General features: G+C 43.9%; 1 protein-coding gene across 7 annotated transcripts in view; it reads right to left on the bottom strand.

Annotated features, from left to right (window-relative positions):
- TLK1 (tousled like kinase 1) overlaps positions 1-19,843 on the bottom strand; it is a 525,870-nt gene that overhangs the window by 87,748 nt on the left and 418,279 nt on the right. For 5 of the 7 annotated variants that reach the window (XM_068245535.1, XM_068245537.1, XM_068245536.1 and 2 more), the window contains one exon: positions 13,260-13,378. In XM_068245535.1, the coding sequence (XP_068101636.1) occupies positions 13,260-13,378 (119 nt within the window). Of the gene's footprint in view, positions 1-13,259; positions 13,379-16,951; positions 17,111-19,843 lie in introns of those variants that run through there. The other 2 variants (XM_068245539.1, XM_068245540.1) reach the window with 2 other exon arrangements.

The following is a 19,843-nucleotide window of genomic DNA, read 5'->3' as shown; positions in this document are numbered from 1 at the left end:
ACTAGCATTGCTTTTCTGAGTGCTTTGTGATTTGAAAAGCTCTTGCTAATGTAATGCTGTGTGTGATCCCACTTGAGGGATAGGATTTAAAAATAAATACCCCATAGCATTACATTAGCAAGAGCTTTTCACATCACAAGCGCTTAAAGTAGTTTTCCTACTTTTTATTATCCATAAAGTTATATTTGCTTTTGTACACAAGTTATGTAGTCTGTCTAAAATTACAAATTCCCAAAGTACAGTTTATCTGCTCTCAAAGGAAAGCTGCCATTGCATTTTACTGCATAGCTGCTATATTTACATATTATAATGTATCCAGTGATCACTTCCCTCTCTGTTTCTACAATGTGTGCAGTTTAGTGTTAGCACACTGCTGGCTTGATACTATTGTAGTAAGCAAATGAATGTAAACAAAAGATAATGTTATCTCTTCGGCTGTGGACAGAAGCTTAAAGAGAACCCGAGGTGGCCTTGTATTACGTAAGTGGGGCACAGAGGCTGGTTGGGCACACTAACACCAGCCTCTGTTGCCCCATCGTGTGTGTCAAAGACCCCCCTGCTCGCCGCTATACCCCCGCAGAGCTGGCGACACGCAGCGTGTCGCCAGCACAATGTTTACTCTAGCGCTGTCAGCGCCGCTCCGCCGCCTCCTCCGCATCGCCGCTACCCGCCCTCGTCCCTTCCCTCCCGCTGATTGGAGGGAAGGGACGAGGGCGGGTAGCGGCGATGCAGGGGAGGCGTGGGAGCGGCACTGACAGACAGCGATAGAGTAAACATTGTGCTGGCGACGCGCTGCGTGTCGCCAGCACTGCGGGGAGTTTAGCGGCGAGCAGGGGGGTCTTTGACACACACGATGGGGCAACAGAGGCTGGTGTTAGTGTGCCCAACCAGCCTCTGTGCCCCACTTACGTAATACAAGGCCACCTCGGGTTCTCTTTAATGTGACACCGAAGCGAAAAACACATCATGATAAAATTAACTGGTCATGTAGTACGGATAATTAATGGAACATTAGCAGCAAAGAAAATAGTGTCATATTTTCATTTTCAGGTACATCATTCTCTAATAATTGCAGTTTCCACAATACACTCAGCATGTTAAATGATTTCACAGAGCAGGCTACTGACCTTTTGAACTATTCTCTGCAGAAAAACCATAAACAATGAAGAAACAATAAGATAGTTGAGATAAGCGCTTCAAAATGGTGCTGTCCACAATAAAGTCGCAGAGCTCAGAGAAGCTCTTTTGCATAGGTAACTAGTGAAGTTTCTTAACTCTTCCTGTACTGGAAACAATATGAGACTCATATCTGTGCTAATGAGTTATTTATTATCTGTACTACACATACAAATCATATCATAAGTTTATTTTCACTTCAGATTCCCTTTGGGGAGCTTTCCACTGGAGAACAGAGTGCTGTGTTTGAATTCTGTTCTGCTACAATATATGTTTTTGAGGTAGTAGATTTTATGAATTTTTTTTAGAGCAAAGGGGAAATGCTGAGTTTCATACCAATCTAAGAGAAACTTTACTGAAAAATAGTAGGGGGAAAAAATAAAAGTAATACATTGCAAAGTGAGAAGTTAAAAAAAAAAAAAAAAAAAAAAAAAAAAAAAGAGAGATCAGAAAATGATTGATGTTCGCCATGCATGTCATTTGTAGAGATGGCCCAGCCTTGGAGAACTCATGGAGAAGCACATGATCAGTTTGATCAGCTGATTTGTTATGCTAGGCATACACGGCTCGACCGCAGGCTTATCAATCGAGCCGCTGATGGCTCGACTGATAATATCCGACAGGTCCGATGACCTGCCGGATAGATTCCCCGCTCGGGGATCGCTCCGCGTGCACGAGCGGTGACGCGCCGGCATCGAGCCGCTGGCTCGATACCGGCGCATAAAACGTGCCGTGTATGCCCGGCATAAGTCTTTGATTTGCTGAGATTACTTCCTGGTTTAACACATGATCATGACCAGCAAATCAGAGGCTTACAAATCTATCAGCTGATCAAACTGATCATGTGCTTCTCCATGAGTTCTCCAAGACTGGGCCATCTCTAGTCATTTGTTCATGTTGCTTGCTCCACAATGAGCCTGTGGGTCATCATCTTTACTGCTGTCAGACAAGGGAAAAAAAACTGGACAGCACTAACTGCCATCATTTATAACTACTCCCACTAACACTACGATAAGACAAAATGGATGGGTTTTTTTTTGTAGATATACACATACAGAGGGAGATACTGGTTGCTTAGCAGTTGGAAACAGCCGTATTACCCACAATGCAACAAGGTTCACAGAAAGGAAACTGTCATGACATCACTCTGTGGGAGGGGTTTTACTACAATACCAGCCACACAGACACCCCGATAATCAATTTGAGAAAAAGGTAAAGATTTCTCATGGGAAAGATGGCACCAGCTACTGATTGGGATGAAGTTCAATCCTTGGTTGAAGTTCCTCTTTAGAAAAGTGATGCCAGTGGGTTCCAGAACTTACAGCTGGTTAGCTGAATCAAATGCTGACTTCTGTTCAGTTTTGTGGTCTCCCGCCAAAATATGTTTGCCGTCCGTCACTTCCGCGCACAAGCTAACGCAGGGCAAGTTCACACCAAATCTGCTGTAATGTGCAGCACATTGCAACAGATTTCATATTGGCATCCGCTGGCAATTCGCACATCACAACACACGGTACCTCGTCACCATCTATAACATGTTGAGTGGTAACACACAGCTTGCGCTACTATGACTGTACCCAAAGCCCCACACAGACAACGTGCCATGAATGGGCCCACTGTAAGTCAATTGGAGCAGTTGTATGATAACTTACATTATAAAGGTACCACAGAACAGTGAGAACGAACCCCAAAATGGAAGATCATGCTCTAATCACTGCCTAAACAAAGGATATTTGCCTATCTCAACAGCATTAGTGTGATACTGCTGAGTACCCCATAGGAGGGGAGTGACATCTCTACAATCAAAAGTTTCCGAATCATATACAGAAAAAAGGTTGTTACTCTCGGCTTTAGCAAAGTATAAATCCACCTTTATTGCACAGATTACTTAACATCACAGACCAACCAAATTAAGAGCAATTAAAATGCCTACTATTTCGGAGCGCTCCACAAACGCTCACTCACACCCCACTCGAGTACCGGTGAAATAATCCACTATCTTCCGAGAGGAGGAGAAGCATGCATTAGCTGTGTATGATGGCTGGAGAAGTGCAGCATATTTGGCTTGCAGTGCGGTTATATAGAGTAGTATAATCTCACCAATCGATATGCCCTCTTAATTCCCTGGATCAGTTTATCATGTGGCTCTCACTTGCCTCCTCTCCGGAATTCCACAGGGTGTTTGAGGATCTTCAGTGTACACCAGCCGGTTTGAAGTGAGACACAGTGTACCGCTCAACCCATGCTGCCGGTAGCACACTGACACCCCTGGGAGCAGTACACGCGGCAGTATCCACTAGAGTCACTGACCAGGCAGCCAATCACCAGCAGGACAGAACCCCACCCACCTACGTGTTACATCCGCTGCTCTGCAGACTTCATCAGGGTGTCATGCTCTAATCCACCTCCAGGAATGGTCAATGATACAAAAGTATGCAAATTTACGCAGTTCAAAAATGGACCTAATAAATTCCACCTCAGCCGGTTTCCACTGGTCCATTTACCAGCTACATACATTTGCAAATATCCACTTTGTTGCAAAAAATTTGCTGGCTTTCCACTATTCAGTCACGCCCCTTTTAAAACCTGTCATGCCCCTTGCTCACTCCTATACAGCCTCCTCCCATCCATAACATGTCCCTCTCTGCTTATTCCAAAGCCCTCTCATACTGGTTTTGACCGTTCCCACTCCGCTGGTTGCATCACAGCACCATAAAGAGGGCAGGCAGTTATCGGGTGATAAACAGGGTAAAAGCTTAGAGTAAAGGCTCAGCACTGGCGTCCCCGTATCAAATATGGATCAGAAGACTAACTGCACGTAAACTGTATGGATTGTTTGCATCATCTTAATTCTACAGTAGCACTGAAGCTCGTGGCGCCATCGTTTACTTATACAACCACCCCAAGAGATTAATGGATATCCTCACAAAAACTTACTGGCGTCCCCCATCTCCTGTGGCTGGCTGGATGGTGACGTCACCCTTCCCTGTTGGATTCTCCAGTAACAGAAAATGCCCAAATAGTTGTGAAATTCAGTCAGAAGACACCTGTGCAATACACAGTTAAGTGTGAAATCAAGGCATCACAACCAACTGCATGACCAATTCTGCACAAGAGACTCCGAGATATAAACTAGCAGAACAAATAATTAGTATCCACAAAAACCTAAAGAGAACCCGAGGTGGGTTTGAAGAATATTATCTGCATACAGAGGAAGTATCTGCCTATACAGCCCAGCCTCTGTTGCTATCCCAAACCCCCCTAAGGCCCCCCTGCACTCTGCAATCACTCATAAATCACAGCCACGCTGTTGACAAACAGCTTGTTAGAGCTGGCTGTGTTTATCTCTATAGTGTCAGTCTGCTGCTGTCCCCGCCTCCTGCAGAACTCCGGTCCCCGCCTGCATCCCTCCCCTCCCTGCTGATTGGAGGGAAGGGACAGGGGCAGGGACCGGAGCTATGCAGGAGGCGGGGGAGCAGCTGAGACTGACACTACAGATTTAAACACAGCCTCACAGCATGGCTGTGATTTATGAGGGATTGCAGAGTGCAGGGGGACCTTAGTGGGGTTTGGGATAGCAACAGAGGCTGGGCTGTATAGGCAGATCCAGCCTCTGTATGCAGATAACATTCTTTAAACCCACCTCGGGTTCTCTTTAAACATGCAGGTGAACATTTTTTATAGGTTTGCGAAGGCACTCTGTAGAGGAGCTCCTTGACTAGCTGGTATTAAATTAATCTCTTTTAGTGCATGGTCAGAAGCACTATCGCCAGTTATTTCTTCCTGCACAGTCTGAAGGTGGCCATATATCTGTAGACTTGGTGGCCGATCTCTACCCACCTAGTAAAACAAAAAGTTTTACCTACTTTTTATTACCCATACATCATATTTGCATTTGTAAACAAGTAATATTGTCTGTCTCCAAATTACAAATTCCCAAAGTACAGTTTATCTGCTCTGAAAGCTGCCATTGCATTTCACTGCATAGCTGCTAAATGTATAAATTATAATGTTTCCAGTGATCGCTTCTCAGCTCTCTCTGGTTCTACAATGTGTCGCATGTATCAGACATGCTAGAAAAATCTTGTGCCAACATGCCTGATGTGCAATAATCACGGACGGAAATTCATGGCCATGTACCCCCGTAATGTTTTATGTCCCACTCCTAGCAGTCTAAAATGACTTCATCTCTACCCACTTAGCAAAACAAATCATGCCTGTACGACTTGCTATTAGGTCCCCCAGCACAGCTACTTCAGAACAGGTCACAAAACCTCACAGGCGAAGATCCCACTTGTGCAGGTCAGCAGCATTTTGCCACAATGTGAAGTCACATATGAACATGCATGTAATGATTTTCTGTGGGGGACCTATGTTTTCAGGAGGCATCTGAGATTCTGTATAGCATTGAAAAAAGATGCAACTCTTCCACACAGCACATACATTTCCTCACTGAAATCACCAGATCCTGTGAAAAAAAAAGCATGGTGTGTCAAAACGCTTGTGAAATCGTCTGAGGTTTCCACAGATACAAGTGTGATCACTGCGAGAGACATTTTTAGCTATGGAAGCTTTATTAAATGGCACCTGGATAACTACATTATCAGATCGTATATATAGAGAAAGCTGGAAGTTAAAGAGACTATAAAGCCAAAAATATACATGACATGTACCGTAATCTCTGTAAAAGTTATATAGACTTGCCAGAGGTTTTTTTTTGGTGGAAGACAGCCTCTGAGACCCTCCGTGCGGCCACTTCTGGTACTTAGACCTCTCCCCTTCTGGACGGGTGCTTTGGCGCTTCTTTGGCACTCTATCGCCGATACAGAGTGCCGTGGCACCGATCTGGAAGGGGCGGGGCTGGGTGTCGGAAGTGGTTGCACAGAGGGTCTCGGAAGCTGTCTTCCGTCAAAAGAACTCCGGCAAACCAGAACTTTTAAAGAGAACACGCTACATGTTGTGTATATTTTTAGCTTTATAGTCACTTAAAAAAAAAATAAACTACCTGCACAGTACAGTAAAGAGTCTAAAGCCCAGCAATAAGCACATACAGCGAGAAAGACTTTATGCAAGGCCTGTGCTCCAGGAACAGCACATGCACATCTAATATTAAAGAAATGTGAACAGAAAAATCTCTTTTTAGGTTATTCAAGTTCTTTCAAGAAGCAAAAGAAACAATAAAGCTTATTTGAACTAAGAGGTAGTGATGTAGTCAACCCACTCTTTCCCATCCTAAAAGGAGCACGTGACAAATTTTTAGAGTAGAGGCAAAGGCCACAAATAAAACAACAGAATTATGATGAAAGGTCTACACTACAGAGTAAAGCAATAGTAGGTTTGTATTAGCAGCAGCCAGTGCCCAGATATTTGTAGCTACAATTTCTGTCAGGTCAGGTGTTTCTAGCAATGACTAACCAATTAAAATGTTGCACTCTCAGGTAAAGATCCTGTCTCCCTCCCCCTCAGTGTTTCCAGTGGCTGCTCAGGTGGTCATGTGACTCCAAAAGCTGTCAGCAAGTTTCTCTAACAGCACAGTCTGCTGCAAGGCTTGCTTGCAAGAAAAAAATTTTCAGGCAGGGAACACACTTGACTGTTTTCTGCACAGAAAAACTGAGAACTCATGGTAATCAATGGACTAGTTCACACTTACCGCAAACCCAAACCAAACATTTTTTTAATTCAAAATATTTAGTTGCACCACTCTGACACATACAAAGATAAACACTCCTTCAAGCCTATTCGCATTTGAGTGCATGCTTTTCACCCTTCTCTTTTCATAACTAGGGTTATACAGGTGGCAGATATTAGCAACTCCTCCTTTGCCAGACACCTCCTACTCCACCAGTCTGCCGGATTCTGTCCCGGCAATATGAAAGGAAGGGGTTCCTCCAATAAATGTAAAATATTTTATATTTGTCATCATGCAGCCATCCTGTGCCCACAATGTCCTGCAACAATCCTCCGTTCCGCCGCCGTGGCTCACTTTTGTTCACGTCGACGTGTAAGTAGATGTCCACTGCACATGCGCGGCCTTGGCCTTGCGCACCCTCATATGCGCTCCCATTACCAGGAGCGTCCTGCGCAGGCGCAGTACGAGAAAAATTCTACTTAGCCTGTGCAGTACGCCCCCAGCGACGGGAGCATAACAGAGGACACAGTGGACAGCAGCTTCCCGAAGTGAAAGTGAGCCGCGGTGGTGGAACGGAGGATCATTTGGTAATGTCGGGGGCTGGCAGAAGTTCCAAGTAAATGAAACTTTTTTTTTTTTTTTTTATCTCTTCAGGTCCACTTTAATGCTTTTTTCACGCGCAGAATAAATCTTGCAGGATAAGTCTACACAGTTTTGGCAATTTTCTCTCTAGCTGTTGTGAAAAAAAAAAACACGCATGTTACCCTGCATACAAACACGCATGATGTGCAGAAAATTCATGCAGAAAAATAAGCGAAGAAAACTGAAAGATGAGTCTGTCCCCTGCCTCAGACATTTTGTTAAAAATGCCTATTGCTTAATTTACAGGGGAAAAATGCTAGAATGTGCTGCAAGTAAACTGGCATATGTTGCTGAAGCTTTATTAAAAAACTGTTAATAAAAAGGCTGCTATTACTAATATTCCTGAACAACTTGCTGAAAAAAAATATGTCTACACTTCCTGTGTCAAGATGACAAGGACCAGTTATTCTGATTCGCCTCCCTTCACTGTCATCCAATGAGCAAATAAACAACAAACTTACATCAGCCATCAGTGATGTCGGCGGGGTATTTAGTAGCTAACAGCCACTCCTAAAGTCTCGTACTAACATACAAGGCATGTTTCCCAGCATGGATCGGGACTCAATTGCTAGGGCGGCATTGCAGGGGCAAAACTGTACAGATGAGTTGCTAGGCTGAAGACTAGTGTCGTGTTCTGTTGCTATGTGGGAGTAAAGGGAAGGAAAGGGGGAAGGGGGGTTGGCATAGTGGTGGGTCATGTGGGCAGGGTGAGTGGGGAGACAGTGCACTCAGCAAAATCAGTACACCAGGCTGATCACTTGCTGAGGTCTCAGGAGGCCACTGTACACACACACTAGACTTCCAATAAGCAGCATCAACACCTCTTTGGAATCTGGCTGACAGAATGTACAGGTTGAATAAAAATGTAATCAAGATATTCATAAGTGTTATAAAGGTGGCCATACATCAAGCGACTTGGCAGCATATCAACCATCTGATTCAATGATTATAATCGAATCGGATGAACATTGGTGCCGCCAAGTGCATGCCCAATCAATTGGATATGCTGAAAAATCTCGGGCTGACATGCAATATTGGGCGAAGTGACAAAAGCAACAGAACCCTCAGTGCTGTCCCCTCTAATGTAAAAATGTGCCCCCCAACCCCCGTGCCTGACTACTTTACCTGTCGGGGTCTGCTGCTGTCTCCGTCCTCTTCCTCACACGTGGTTGAAAGGGCTGTGGAGTCGGTACAAAAATCATCCGACTCCTCAGTTTTTTAAACCACCGACTCCAACTCCACAGCCCTGGGCATAACGTGGATGCGCGTGTGATGTCATGCACCCACCGGCGACCACGTGGGGGGCGAGGAAGAGGATGGAGACAGTGGTGGACACAGATAGGTAAAGTATACATGCACGGCACCAAGGAAGGCAAAGCGTCGTGATTTCATGCTGAACTTGATCAGGAATCGACCTGCGGTTCATGGCGGCCACAGATCTCTCTCCAATCAGTTCCGATCAGAAACAGATCTGTCTTGGTTGATTGGCCGTCAAAATCACTAGATGTATGGGCACCTTAAAGTATCTGCAAATTTTGAAAAGAGAGAAAAAAGGGTAGATAAGGTCAGATAAGATAAGGACTCTATGACCAGAAGGTAAATTAATCTCCCCACTTCCCCCACAAAGAGTTTATCCAGTGATGCAAGCCAGTCATCTAGGTCAGTGTTTCTCAACATTTACCCCTTTTAAAATCCTGTAATTGCCAAGTACCCCTTAGCATTGTAAACATTATCACAAGTTCCACTTGACAACTATATATTTAATCGTAGTACATGATAATTGGTTCAAAACAATTTCCAAGCATTTACTATTGCTTTTAATTAGCTAAAATACTAATTTGGTGTTGTTTAAATAAGATTTATCATTTTATAAAACTCTAAATTTGTTATTCTTGGTTAAGTACATCAAGCCTGAGTACCCCCTGTAACCATCAGGAGTACCCCCTGGGGTACGCGTACCACACATTGAGAATCTAAGATCTAGGTGATGTTGGCTGTAGGAGGAACAGAAATCTGTAAAATGAGCATTGAAGCAACACTGAGCTGGGTAAAAGAAAAAAAGGTGTGTGTGGGGTGGGGGGGGGATTGGGGGGTATTAGCAGAAGTGATGTCATTTTTGGCATCACCGAGAACTAGCAAAGATGAAAACTGTTTTTTTTTTCCCTTTCCATAAACACATTTCCTTTAAGGCTACTTTCCCACCAAGACGTTGCGTTTTAGGGGACATTATGGTCGCATAACGCGCCCCATAACGCAACGTATGGTGGTGTTGAAGTTGGACGTCAGATTGAGCTGCGTTATGCAGCTCTCAAAGCAGCCGCTCCAGGTTAGTGACAGGAAGTCCGGATCTTTTGAATCGGATCATTGAAAAGATCCGGATCTTTGAACCGAATCATTTGAATCATTTTACTAGGGAAGCAGACTGGGTGAAATGACTAGCAGGACAGGACTTTCCCTGCACTGTACATTCTGTATGTTCCTGTTTCTTCCAGATAGACATCCACTGTGAACCGAATCTTTCATTGTGATGATCCGGATGATTCGACTCACAAAAAAGATCCGGATCAAATGAACAATTCGTTCATGATCCGGACAACACTACAATCCCACCAGGAGTCTCCTCAGTGCAGTGAATATTAATTAGCCACGTGGCTGGCTGCGAAGGAGGAGGGGAGACCTCCTCCACCAACATTACTGAGCATGTGCAAATAGTCTAACGTGGCTTAGCCTAGTATAACGTACAGCATGCAGCACTTTGTTTAAACATGCTGCGTTACTATGTAACGCAACGTGGGCACTGTGAACAGCCCATTGATTTATCCTTGCTGTGAGTTAGGCTGCGTTACTGGCTGCTGTAACGTGGGACTTGAACGTCCAACTGTGAAACCAGCCTAAATCTGACTGTGAACACTTAAAACAACAGGATAGGCAAGCTAAATAATTTGTTATTGGATTATTTGCTTTTATTTTTTCCGTTAATATGGAGTTTCACCCCACTTCAATAATTTTGTTTTTCCTGTGTTGGAGTAATTGTTCTTGATTCTGTACCATGCTCCATCTGTTTGATCAAACTAATATTGATAACAAAATGGACATGCACCCATTAGCTTTTTTTGTTATATTGCAATGCGCCAACATACTATACATCGCTATACAATAAAAAGGGACTGCAAGTTACACACCTATACATATAACTACAACACAGGTAGTTGCTACCCAATCCAGCTTTCTAGCTTAAACTTATGGACTGCATGTATTTTAAAAAGAAATGTACTGACAATAGTGCCCCTGTAGACTTGTAATTATCAGCAGATGACTGCATTCCTTGTATGAACTGGATCAATCTGCCTGATTTTATGCACTAGATGTTCACTACTTTATCAGCTACAAACCCCCTCATATTCCATCGCTTCCATTAAAAATTAGAGAAAACATCTAAAGTAGGCACTAGTTACAATCTGTAGCGAGTGGACCTGTATGGAAAAAGATGCCTCTAATGGGTACTCACCTCAGGAGGATCCAGAGGGTTTCCCCGTCTTCCCCCATCGACTCGTTCCAGTGGTGTCCTCTCAGAGAAAACGTTTGTCAACGACACACACGTGTGTAGTAGCCAGGGCTCTGGAGTCAGTGCAAAAATCATCCGGCTTCAACTCAGACGACCCAGTTTAAAAAAAAACACCAACTCTAGGTACCCAAAACTGCTCTGACTCCTCGGTCTAATTTTTACCAGGGTTGTGAAGTTGGTACCAAAAAAAAAAAAAAAAACCCATCCGAATCAGATTGCTCAATTTATTGAAACCAGTTACTCCAGGTACCCAAAACTGCTCCAACTCCACAGTCCTGGTAGTAGCATGAACCTGCCCGGCTTTCTTCTAAAAAAAAAACCAAAACAAAACAAAACAAAAAACATTTGAGGACGATCAGGTCCATGCTACTCTGCATGCGCAAGCCTGCATTTGCACAGTAGCATGGACCTGATTCTGCTTTTTCCGCCAAAGGCCAAGCATGTCCATGTTACTGCCCAGATGCAGTGCGGCTGCCCGTGATCTTGGGGGAGGGGGTGGGGGGTGGCAAGGAAACAGCCTGGCAGAGAAAGCATATCCCAAGGTGAGTATCTAAATTTAAAGCGGACCCAAACCAAACATTTTTTTAATTCAAAACATTTAGTTGCACCACTCTGACACATACAAAGATAAATAAACACTCCTTCAAGCCTATGAGCATTTCAGTAAATGCTTTTCACCCTTCTCTTTTCATAACTAGGGTTATACAGGTGGCAGCCATTAGCAATTCCTCCATTGCCGGACACCACCTACTCCACCAGTTTGCCGGATTCTGTCCCGGCAATATGAAAGAAAGGGAGGGGTTTCTCCAATAAATGTAAAATATTTTATATTTGTCATCATGCAGCTGAAAAAAAACCTGCTATTTATTATAATTTAGAAAATAGATTTTATTTCTGAAATCTTGTATTTTTAATTTGGGTCCACTAACACCTGCAAACCTCCCAGGTCTGCTTTCAGGAGCTCTGGCTATGTGTCTTCAATGGTTTGTCCAACCCTACTACAACATTACACCTACTGTAATACAGAAATGGTGAACTGTTAACATGTAAAAGTGCCCACTATTAATGTGTCCGGTCTAATCCTTTCTATGTAATATGAGGGACCACCTAAAATATCCAATGTATACTCAAATCAGTTTACCCTTCTATTACATAGATTTGTTAAGATTGGATAAAAACAACATTTTATTATTAGTGGGCACCTTTAATCTGCTGTACCAGAAAAGCCCCATTCTCAAAAGAATCGAACACCACAATCGCTAGATAGCCCCCATTACCCCATCCCCCCGCCGCACAAAGCCTGAGCTCACACCACTGCCGCACAAAGCCTGAGCTCACACCACTGCCGCACAAAGCCTGCGCACCACAACTGCCGCACTGAGCCACAGCCTAAAACTGCATTAGCCTTACTAAGCTGCCACTCGGGGCCCATGCATACTTACAACCTTCGGTTAGTATATAAGAATCCTGACAAATCGTTGTTGAATGAGCAGTTGCTGTTTGCTGCGGCCCTGAGCCCACTGACGCAGTTGTGTCTCCTGTCTGCTTTCCTGCATCTGTAACATTGGCCTCAATTCACTAAGCTTAACTCCTGTCTTTAATAACTCTTCTGAGCTGTTTTACAGTTATCACCATGGTGATATAATTGTAATAACTGTAAAACAGCTCAGAAGAGTTATTAAAGACAGGAGTTAAGCTTAGTGAATTGAGGCCATTGACGTGTAACTGAAAAGCAGACACAACTGTGTCAGTGGGCTCAGGCCCTAACTGTGCAGTTTAACCGGCCTCAGTGTGTCCAAGCTGTGCATATTACAACTGTCTTTTAGTATAATGCTGGGTACACACGATGAGATTTCCCGTTCGATTCCCGGATCGATTCGATTAAATCAAACATGTTCGATTGGATTTCGATCGATTTTTTCATGATAGGTATGCAAAATCGACGGAAAAAACGATCGAAATCCAATCGAACATGTTTGATTTAATCGAATCGATCCGGGAATCGAACGGGAAATCTCATCGTGTGTACCCAGCATTAGAGATCCCCAAACTAGATTTCAACTGACGTTACTCCATTCCTTCACTGCTCATAAGAAGTGACAGTTGGGCCACAAGCATCCACAACTGTCAGTTAAAGGACACCTGTTGCCTCTGTCCTGTAAAAGCAGCCATTTTGTGGCTAATTCCTGCAGTGATGAGAAAGCAGCCTATCAAGGCTAGGGTGTCTGCATGATGGAATTAACTTACTTTTGCTCCAACACTACAACTCCCTGTGCTTCCAGTACTGCCGCTGACCCCCCCAGTGAACCTCGCCTCCAGCAACTCCTGCCGTCTTGGGTCCAAGCTGTGGAGTTCATCCATGACACCTGGAGAAAGAAAGTGTGTTAACATTTTAATAACACAAATACACCTGCAATGTTGTCCAACAAATTTAAACGAACTAAACATTTATAAGTACACATTAAGGAAACAGGAATATCATATGACATTTAGCAAGTGATAAATAAGAGCAAACATCAGGCTTACCTGTAAAGACAAAGGAGTTTATGTATCTAACAGACTACAAAAGCCTTGTCTATGCTACACTGAGTATCTGCATCGTCAACACCAAGACATTTTTCAAAAATGGTTGCGGATTTTTGCAATTCATGCCTTATCGAGGATGATTTATCGGTATTACTATAGCATGATTCCTACCAGAGATGTGGAGTCAAAGTTGAGGAGTTGGAGCAATTTTTGGGTAACTGGAGTAGGTCGTTTCATAAACTGAGGAGTCGGATACTTTTTGTACCACCTCCACAGCCCTGATAAGTATTAGACTAAGGAGTCAGAGTTGAAGAAATGTTGGGTACCTGGATTCGGTGGTTTCTAAAACTGCGGAGTCGAAAGCACCGCCATGATTCCTACCATCATTTTTTGTTCATACCTCACCCCATAAATCCTCCAAGTTAAGATTAACTGTAGAAACAAACACACAAACAGCATATCCTTCCAAAATGTCTCCTGCTTGAGGAAAATTCCTGGTGCAAGTGCGATGGCCCAGTGATGTGGATGAACAAGTAGGTCCGTGGATGTAAGATGCTGCTATGGAGGTGCAGAAGAAAGGGTTACCAGCCCATTCAACCAGTAAGAAAGGGGAACGACTTCTTCCATTACACTGATTTAAACGGAACACTGCTCTATTATAGCGTGAACACTGATGGTAGGAATCACGCTACAGTAAAACAATGATGGTAGATCACGCTATAGTAGCAACGATTTATTATTGCATATTGCACCAACCAACATGGATAGGTCTAGATAATCATTAAAAATTACAGAGCAGTCGAAAAGATCCATCATAAATCACAGATGGGTCACATTTAACTGAATCGGCAGAATATTAAGAATAAAAAGTATGGCATGCAAAACTGATATAAAACACAAGTTTCTGAAAGAATTTGTTTCTTTGTCTATAGCAACCAATCCAATTTCCACAACGATAAATGTTGGTTCCTAAGGGCACAACAGGCACTGATTTCAGATATCTTCAGGAAGGAGGCCTCCAAGAGACCAGCCATTCATAACTCACCATTAATTAGCTGCGTAAACTGACTAATAAAAGCCGGTCTGTGATTGGCTCCTTTGAGGTACTGCTTACCATGACTATAGGCATCAGAAATTCCAGTGCATTAGTCAACAACTAAAGAGACAATTAGTAACTTAAGCACAAACATGAAATGTATGGCGGCTTTCTGCAAGGCAACCATTCAGTATTTAGTTGCATTTCCTAGGTAACTTAAGGGCTGGTTCACACTCCGAAAGCAAAATGCAAATACCCCAGCGATAGCGATTTTGTATCATAAAAATTTTCGATTTTCGTTCAAGAGAACAAGAATCACATCCCAATCGCCCCCAAAAACGTTTTATACAAATCACAACGGCTACAGTTAGAATGATCCTATAGGGCTAAATTTGTTACAGCCCTTGCTGATCGCCAGCGATCAACAAAGCACTGAAAACCTCCCCAGAAGTGCCCCCAAAGTGAACTAGCCCAAAGAAAGCCACATCGAAGACCATCAGAGTGGTCACCAATCAAAGATTTTGAAATGTCTGGGTAAGACAAATTGGAGCTGGTATGGTTGAGATGAGCCAACATGAAAACCCATAAGAAAATTCTGCAACTGTGATTGGCTGAGCCGCACCCTCTAGAACTGCTAGGTTTCAGACAGGTTGTAGTAAGAATATGCCCACACTATTTGTCCAATTAGATTGCTTCAAGTTGTAGACGCTGGTGTGATTAGGGAACTGTTCCCTATGGACTTTCACTCTGGCTCACGTCAACCATAATAGTTCCAACAAATGAATGCAGTCTAATATCCCAGAAACCTGTGAAAATATTATTTTGTGTCATATTATAAGTTATGTATCAATAATAAACATGAAAAGTTAAAAATGTACAGGGTAACAACCTAGAAAGCGTTTTCTAAACAACTTAAAGTTTTTGCAGCCTAAGGCTAACCAATATGGACATTGTCACACTCGAAAAAAAATAGTTGCATACAAACATCTCTAGACAAAAATAAATCAGTTATAAAAGGTCACCCCAAACAAACATCGGACATGGTTACAATATAGTAAGTTGTTCCTCACTATTACCATAAAGACACAGCCATTAAAATTTGGACAGGTCTATGACTATTTTCCCAGTCATCTACTAGTATTTGATGCACACAAAATGTGTCCCATATGGATATTTCAGTTTTACAAGAACAGGTCATTTGCAGTGGGTATCGGAGTCAAGAAATGCTGACCACTTAACCGGCAGTTGATAAATGTTCCGTCTGCCAGTTAATGGATACACAGTCCTAAATTCTACTTAAAACCTGCAAATTTTTACTTCTAGAAAAACTGCAAATTTGCAAATATGCCAAATTATTCTCTTGTCGTCAACCACTAGAAACGTATAGTGAAATATGACTTTTCAGAGTTTTCCCATCTTCAATGGCTGGAACCAGATCTTTGCACGGGTCTAATCAGAATAGTAAAGCTAATGATCTATTTGACAACTTGATTTGTCCATCTCTCAGTAAATCATTCACTTTTAAATCTGATTATCCCCCATGCAAAAATCCAGTTCTACCCCCACTAATTCTGCTTATAATCAATCTGTAGATCACCAATCTACAGAAAAGTTTAATTATTTTCTAATTTCTACAGTTACCCAGTAACATGTACATCCAATATCCTTACCATTAAGCATGCTACAATAATGACATTATTTTGAAAATAAGCCTGATGATACACTATGCATAGTAAAAAAAAAAAAATATGTAGAAGATTAAAAAATTGCATTAGATACAGTTAAACTATACTCAAAGTTTTAAAACAAACGTAACATACGGCTAAAACGTACTACATGAATACATAATGCATTTCTGCAGCATACCACTTGTAGGAAAATAAAAATTAAAAAAAAACTTTTTAAGCTGCAAAATTGGTGTTGTACAGAGCATAATAGACAGTGACATTTTTTTCATAAAGCATCCCTTCAATTTTGACCACCTCCCCACCTTCCCCATGACAGCAGAGCACTTCCTTTGGCTCAGGTGGCCAATGGACAGCAAAGGGTGCTGCAGACAGGCTTGCCATTGCATGCATCCCCCTGCACTGTTGCTCAGTGTCTACCTACATAAATGCACAGCTCTGTCCACTGACTACTCGCCCTTTAAGCCTGGCCTAGCCTGGCAGTCAGAGCAGGTCACAGTCAATGTGACACATCTTGTAAAGCATCAGAGAAGGAGGAGGAGGCCGGGCACTGGGCCCCAGCCTCAGGCCTCCTGTACACTAATGACTGCACGTACTATAGGAACACTCTGCATTTCCAGCTTGCAAAAAGTGTCAAATGCAAACTTCAGACTTCCCCAGTTGTCAGGGAGAGATCGTCAGCCAGCACCCACCGTTCAGATCGATGCCCAGCCACAAGAGCATATGTGCACCGAATTCTACATACACACGGGCGCCTTATCTCTGCCGGTCCTCGACGGTACTCAGTACCGGCACCTCTCGGGGACTCACCATTCGGGGACCGAGCATGCGCCGGCAAGTCTCGCGTCGCCACCAATTACTGGTGACGCGAGACTTCCCCGCGCATGCGCCGCGCTTCCCCCCTCCAACTATTGGGAAGAACTCCGGGGGAGAGAGTGCGCGTGCCCGCGAAGTGGAATACAGCGCGCATGCGCCGCTCTAGGCTTCTCCATCATTTCTTCTCTCTCCCTCTGCCTGCTCTTCTTAGCTCCTTTTCAGGCAGACTCGCTGCATTCTTCTGGGTGGCATATGTAAGGCTAGGAATTCAAAACACACAAAGAGGGCTATATCGGGAGCGTATTAATGCATTGCTACATTTTATATGACTTTACACCTCTATTAATACTAGCTAAAACTTTATAGTGTTAAAAGTGTACAGGCTGGAGCATCATGTGATATTCCACGAAGGGAAAAAATACATAACCAGACGGTTTTTTCTCTGGTTCAGCATCAGCGTGCCTTCATACAGAATTACATTTTACATAGTGGGGTAGCTAAGGAGCTGTGGGCCCCGATGCAAGTTTCACAAAGGCCCCCCCCCCAAGCACTGTACATAATAATTGATATGGAGCCAGTGTTGCCAACTCACCCCTATAATTACTGACACATCTAAGTTATACAGGTTCTGGGGCTATTTGCACATAATCAGTGCCTTGCCTGTATCTACCTAGCCCCAAAACCTGTATAATTCATATGTGTCAGTAATTAAAGGGATGAGTTGGCAACACTGTATGGAGCACCAAAACCTGTCAATGGCAACTACAGTGTCAGAGGTGCAAGAAGCGGGTGGGGAACAGTTTGTTAATGATTACTACTATTCAAAGTACCTATAGAAGTAATTATTATGAGCACAGGACCAATAAAGAGCGATTACTGTAGTTGAGGGGGGCCCCTCTGGCCCAAGGCCTCCGATGCGGTCACTACCTCTGCACCCCCTATTACTACCCCCGTTACATATATTTAATAAAGGCGCTAGACTCATTTTAGAAACAGGTTGTTATATACATTTAAAGGGGTTCTGTGTTCCTTTTTAAAAACAAAAACTGACACCTGGGGCTTCTACCAGCCTCCTGCAGCTGTCATGTGCCCGCGCCATCCTTGTGTCTCTGGGAGCTTACTGCGCAGGTGCAGTTTGAGAAAACTTCATACTGCACAGGAAGCTCCTGGAGACGCAAGCAGGAACAAGGATGTGCGCTGCCACACAGGTGCAGTTGCATTTGTCTAGTTAGATGAATAATTAAACGGTGACCTAGACAAATGCAACTGCGTGGCCATGCACGTCCTCGCTCGCGTCTCCGGGAGCTTCCTGCGCAGGCGCAGTACAAAGTTTTTTCGTACTACGCCTGCGCAGTAAGCTCCCGGAGACATGAGCGGGAGCTAGGGTGTGCGCGGTTGTGCAGTTGCATTCGACTAGTTAGATGAATAATTACACGGGGACCGGCGGCAGGGAACGGAGGCTCGTAGAGGACAGCGAGAGCACGTGACAGCTGCAGGCGCTGGTAGAAGCCCCAGGTAAGTGTCAGTTTTTGTTTTTAAAAAGGAACACAGAACCCCTTTAATAGTGACAGATTGCCCAGCAAGCTCATGGTGAACCAGAACTCCTAGGAGTGTGTAAGGGGCTACAAAGGATCAAAAAGCCCTCTTACTAAAATGCTATGCAAAACAGAATTTTGCCTTCTTAAAGGCACTCCAAGCACCTCTCATAAGCATGCCTTTAAAGGGATACTGTAGGGGGGGTCAGGGGAAAATGAGTTGAACTTACCCGGGGCTTCTAACGGTCCCCCGCAGACATCCTGTGTTGGCGCAGCCACTCACCGATGCTCCGGCCCCGCCTCCGGTTCACTTCTGGAATTTCAGACTTTAAAGTCTGAAAACCACTGCGCCTGCGTTGCCGTGTCCTCGATCCCGCTGATGTCATCAAGAGCGCACAGCGCAGGCCCAGTATGGTCTGTGTCTGCGCAGTACACTCCTGGTGACATCAGCGGGAGTGAGGACATGGCAACGCAGGCGCAGTGGTTTTCTGACTTTAAAGTCAGAAATTCCAGAAGTGAACTGGAGGCGGGGCCGGAGCATCGGTGAGTGGCTGCGCCAACACAGGATGTCTGCGGGGGACCATTAGAAGCCCCGGGTAAGTTCAGCTAATTTTCCCCCGACCCCCCTACAGTATCCCTTTAAGCCCGATGACTTCCAACAAAGTCATGCTATAACCCCTCTGGAGGAGCCTCTTGCAATGGCCATGTGTGTCACTTCCACTTTCTGCTTCATTCAGTGATGCACTTCTCTAACAGAGAAGACAGGAGTGACCCGGAAGTTATAACATAGCCAAGATGGCAGCCGCAATTTTTAAATTGAAATCAAATAAAAACTATTTGGTGTAGAATGATTCAGGCATCAAATGAAAGAGGAGAACACAAGCTACAGAATGTATGCATCTTTAAGTACTTTGCAGTACTGGTTGGAGTCTTAAAGGCATGCCCATGAGAGGTGCTCAGAGTCCCTTTAAAGTGTACCTGAGACGAGAACACTAAAAGATTTTATACTTACCCGATGCTTCCTCCAGCTCCATGAGCAGTGATGTGTTCCTCGCCATCCTTTTGAGTGCCTCAGTTCGCTTGGCATCAGTTCCGGTAATCTGGCTCAGTCACAACAATCGGCACTTCTGCGCATGCTTGCGCACAAGAGCGAGTGTTATGTCTGAGCATGCTTCCCCGCAGCTGCTTTCCCCAGTGAGTATCACGCAAGCTCAGTGGGAACTTTACTATAAT

Source organism: Hyperolius riggenbachi, chromosome 7 (assembly GCF_040937935.1).
Source record: "Hyperolius riggenbachi isolate aHypRig1 chromosome 7, aHypRig1.pri, whole genome shotgun sequence".
NCBI lineage: Eukaryota > Metazoa > Chordata > Amphibia > Anura > Hyperoliidae > Hyperolius > Hyperolius riggenbachi.
Note: the sequence above shows the minus strand (reverse complement) of the source record. Positions and strands in the feature narration are given on the sequence as shown.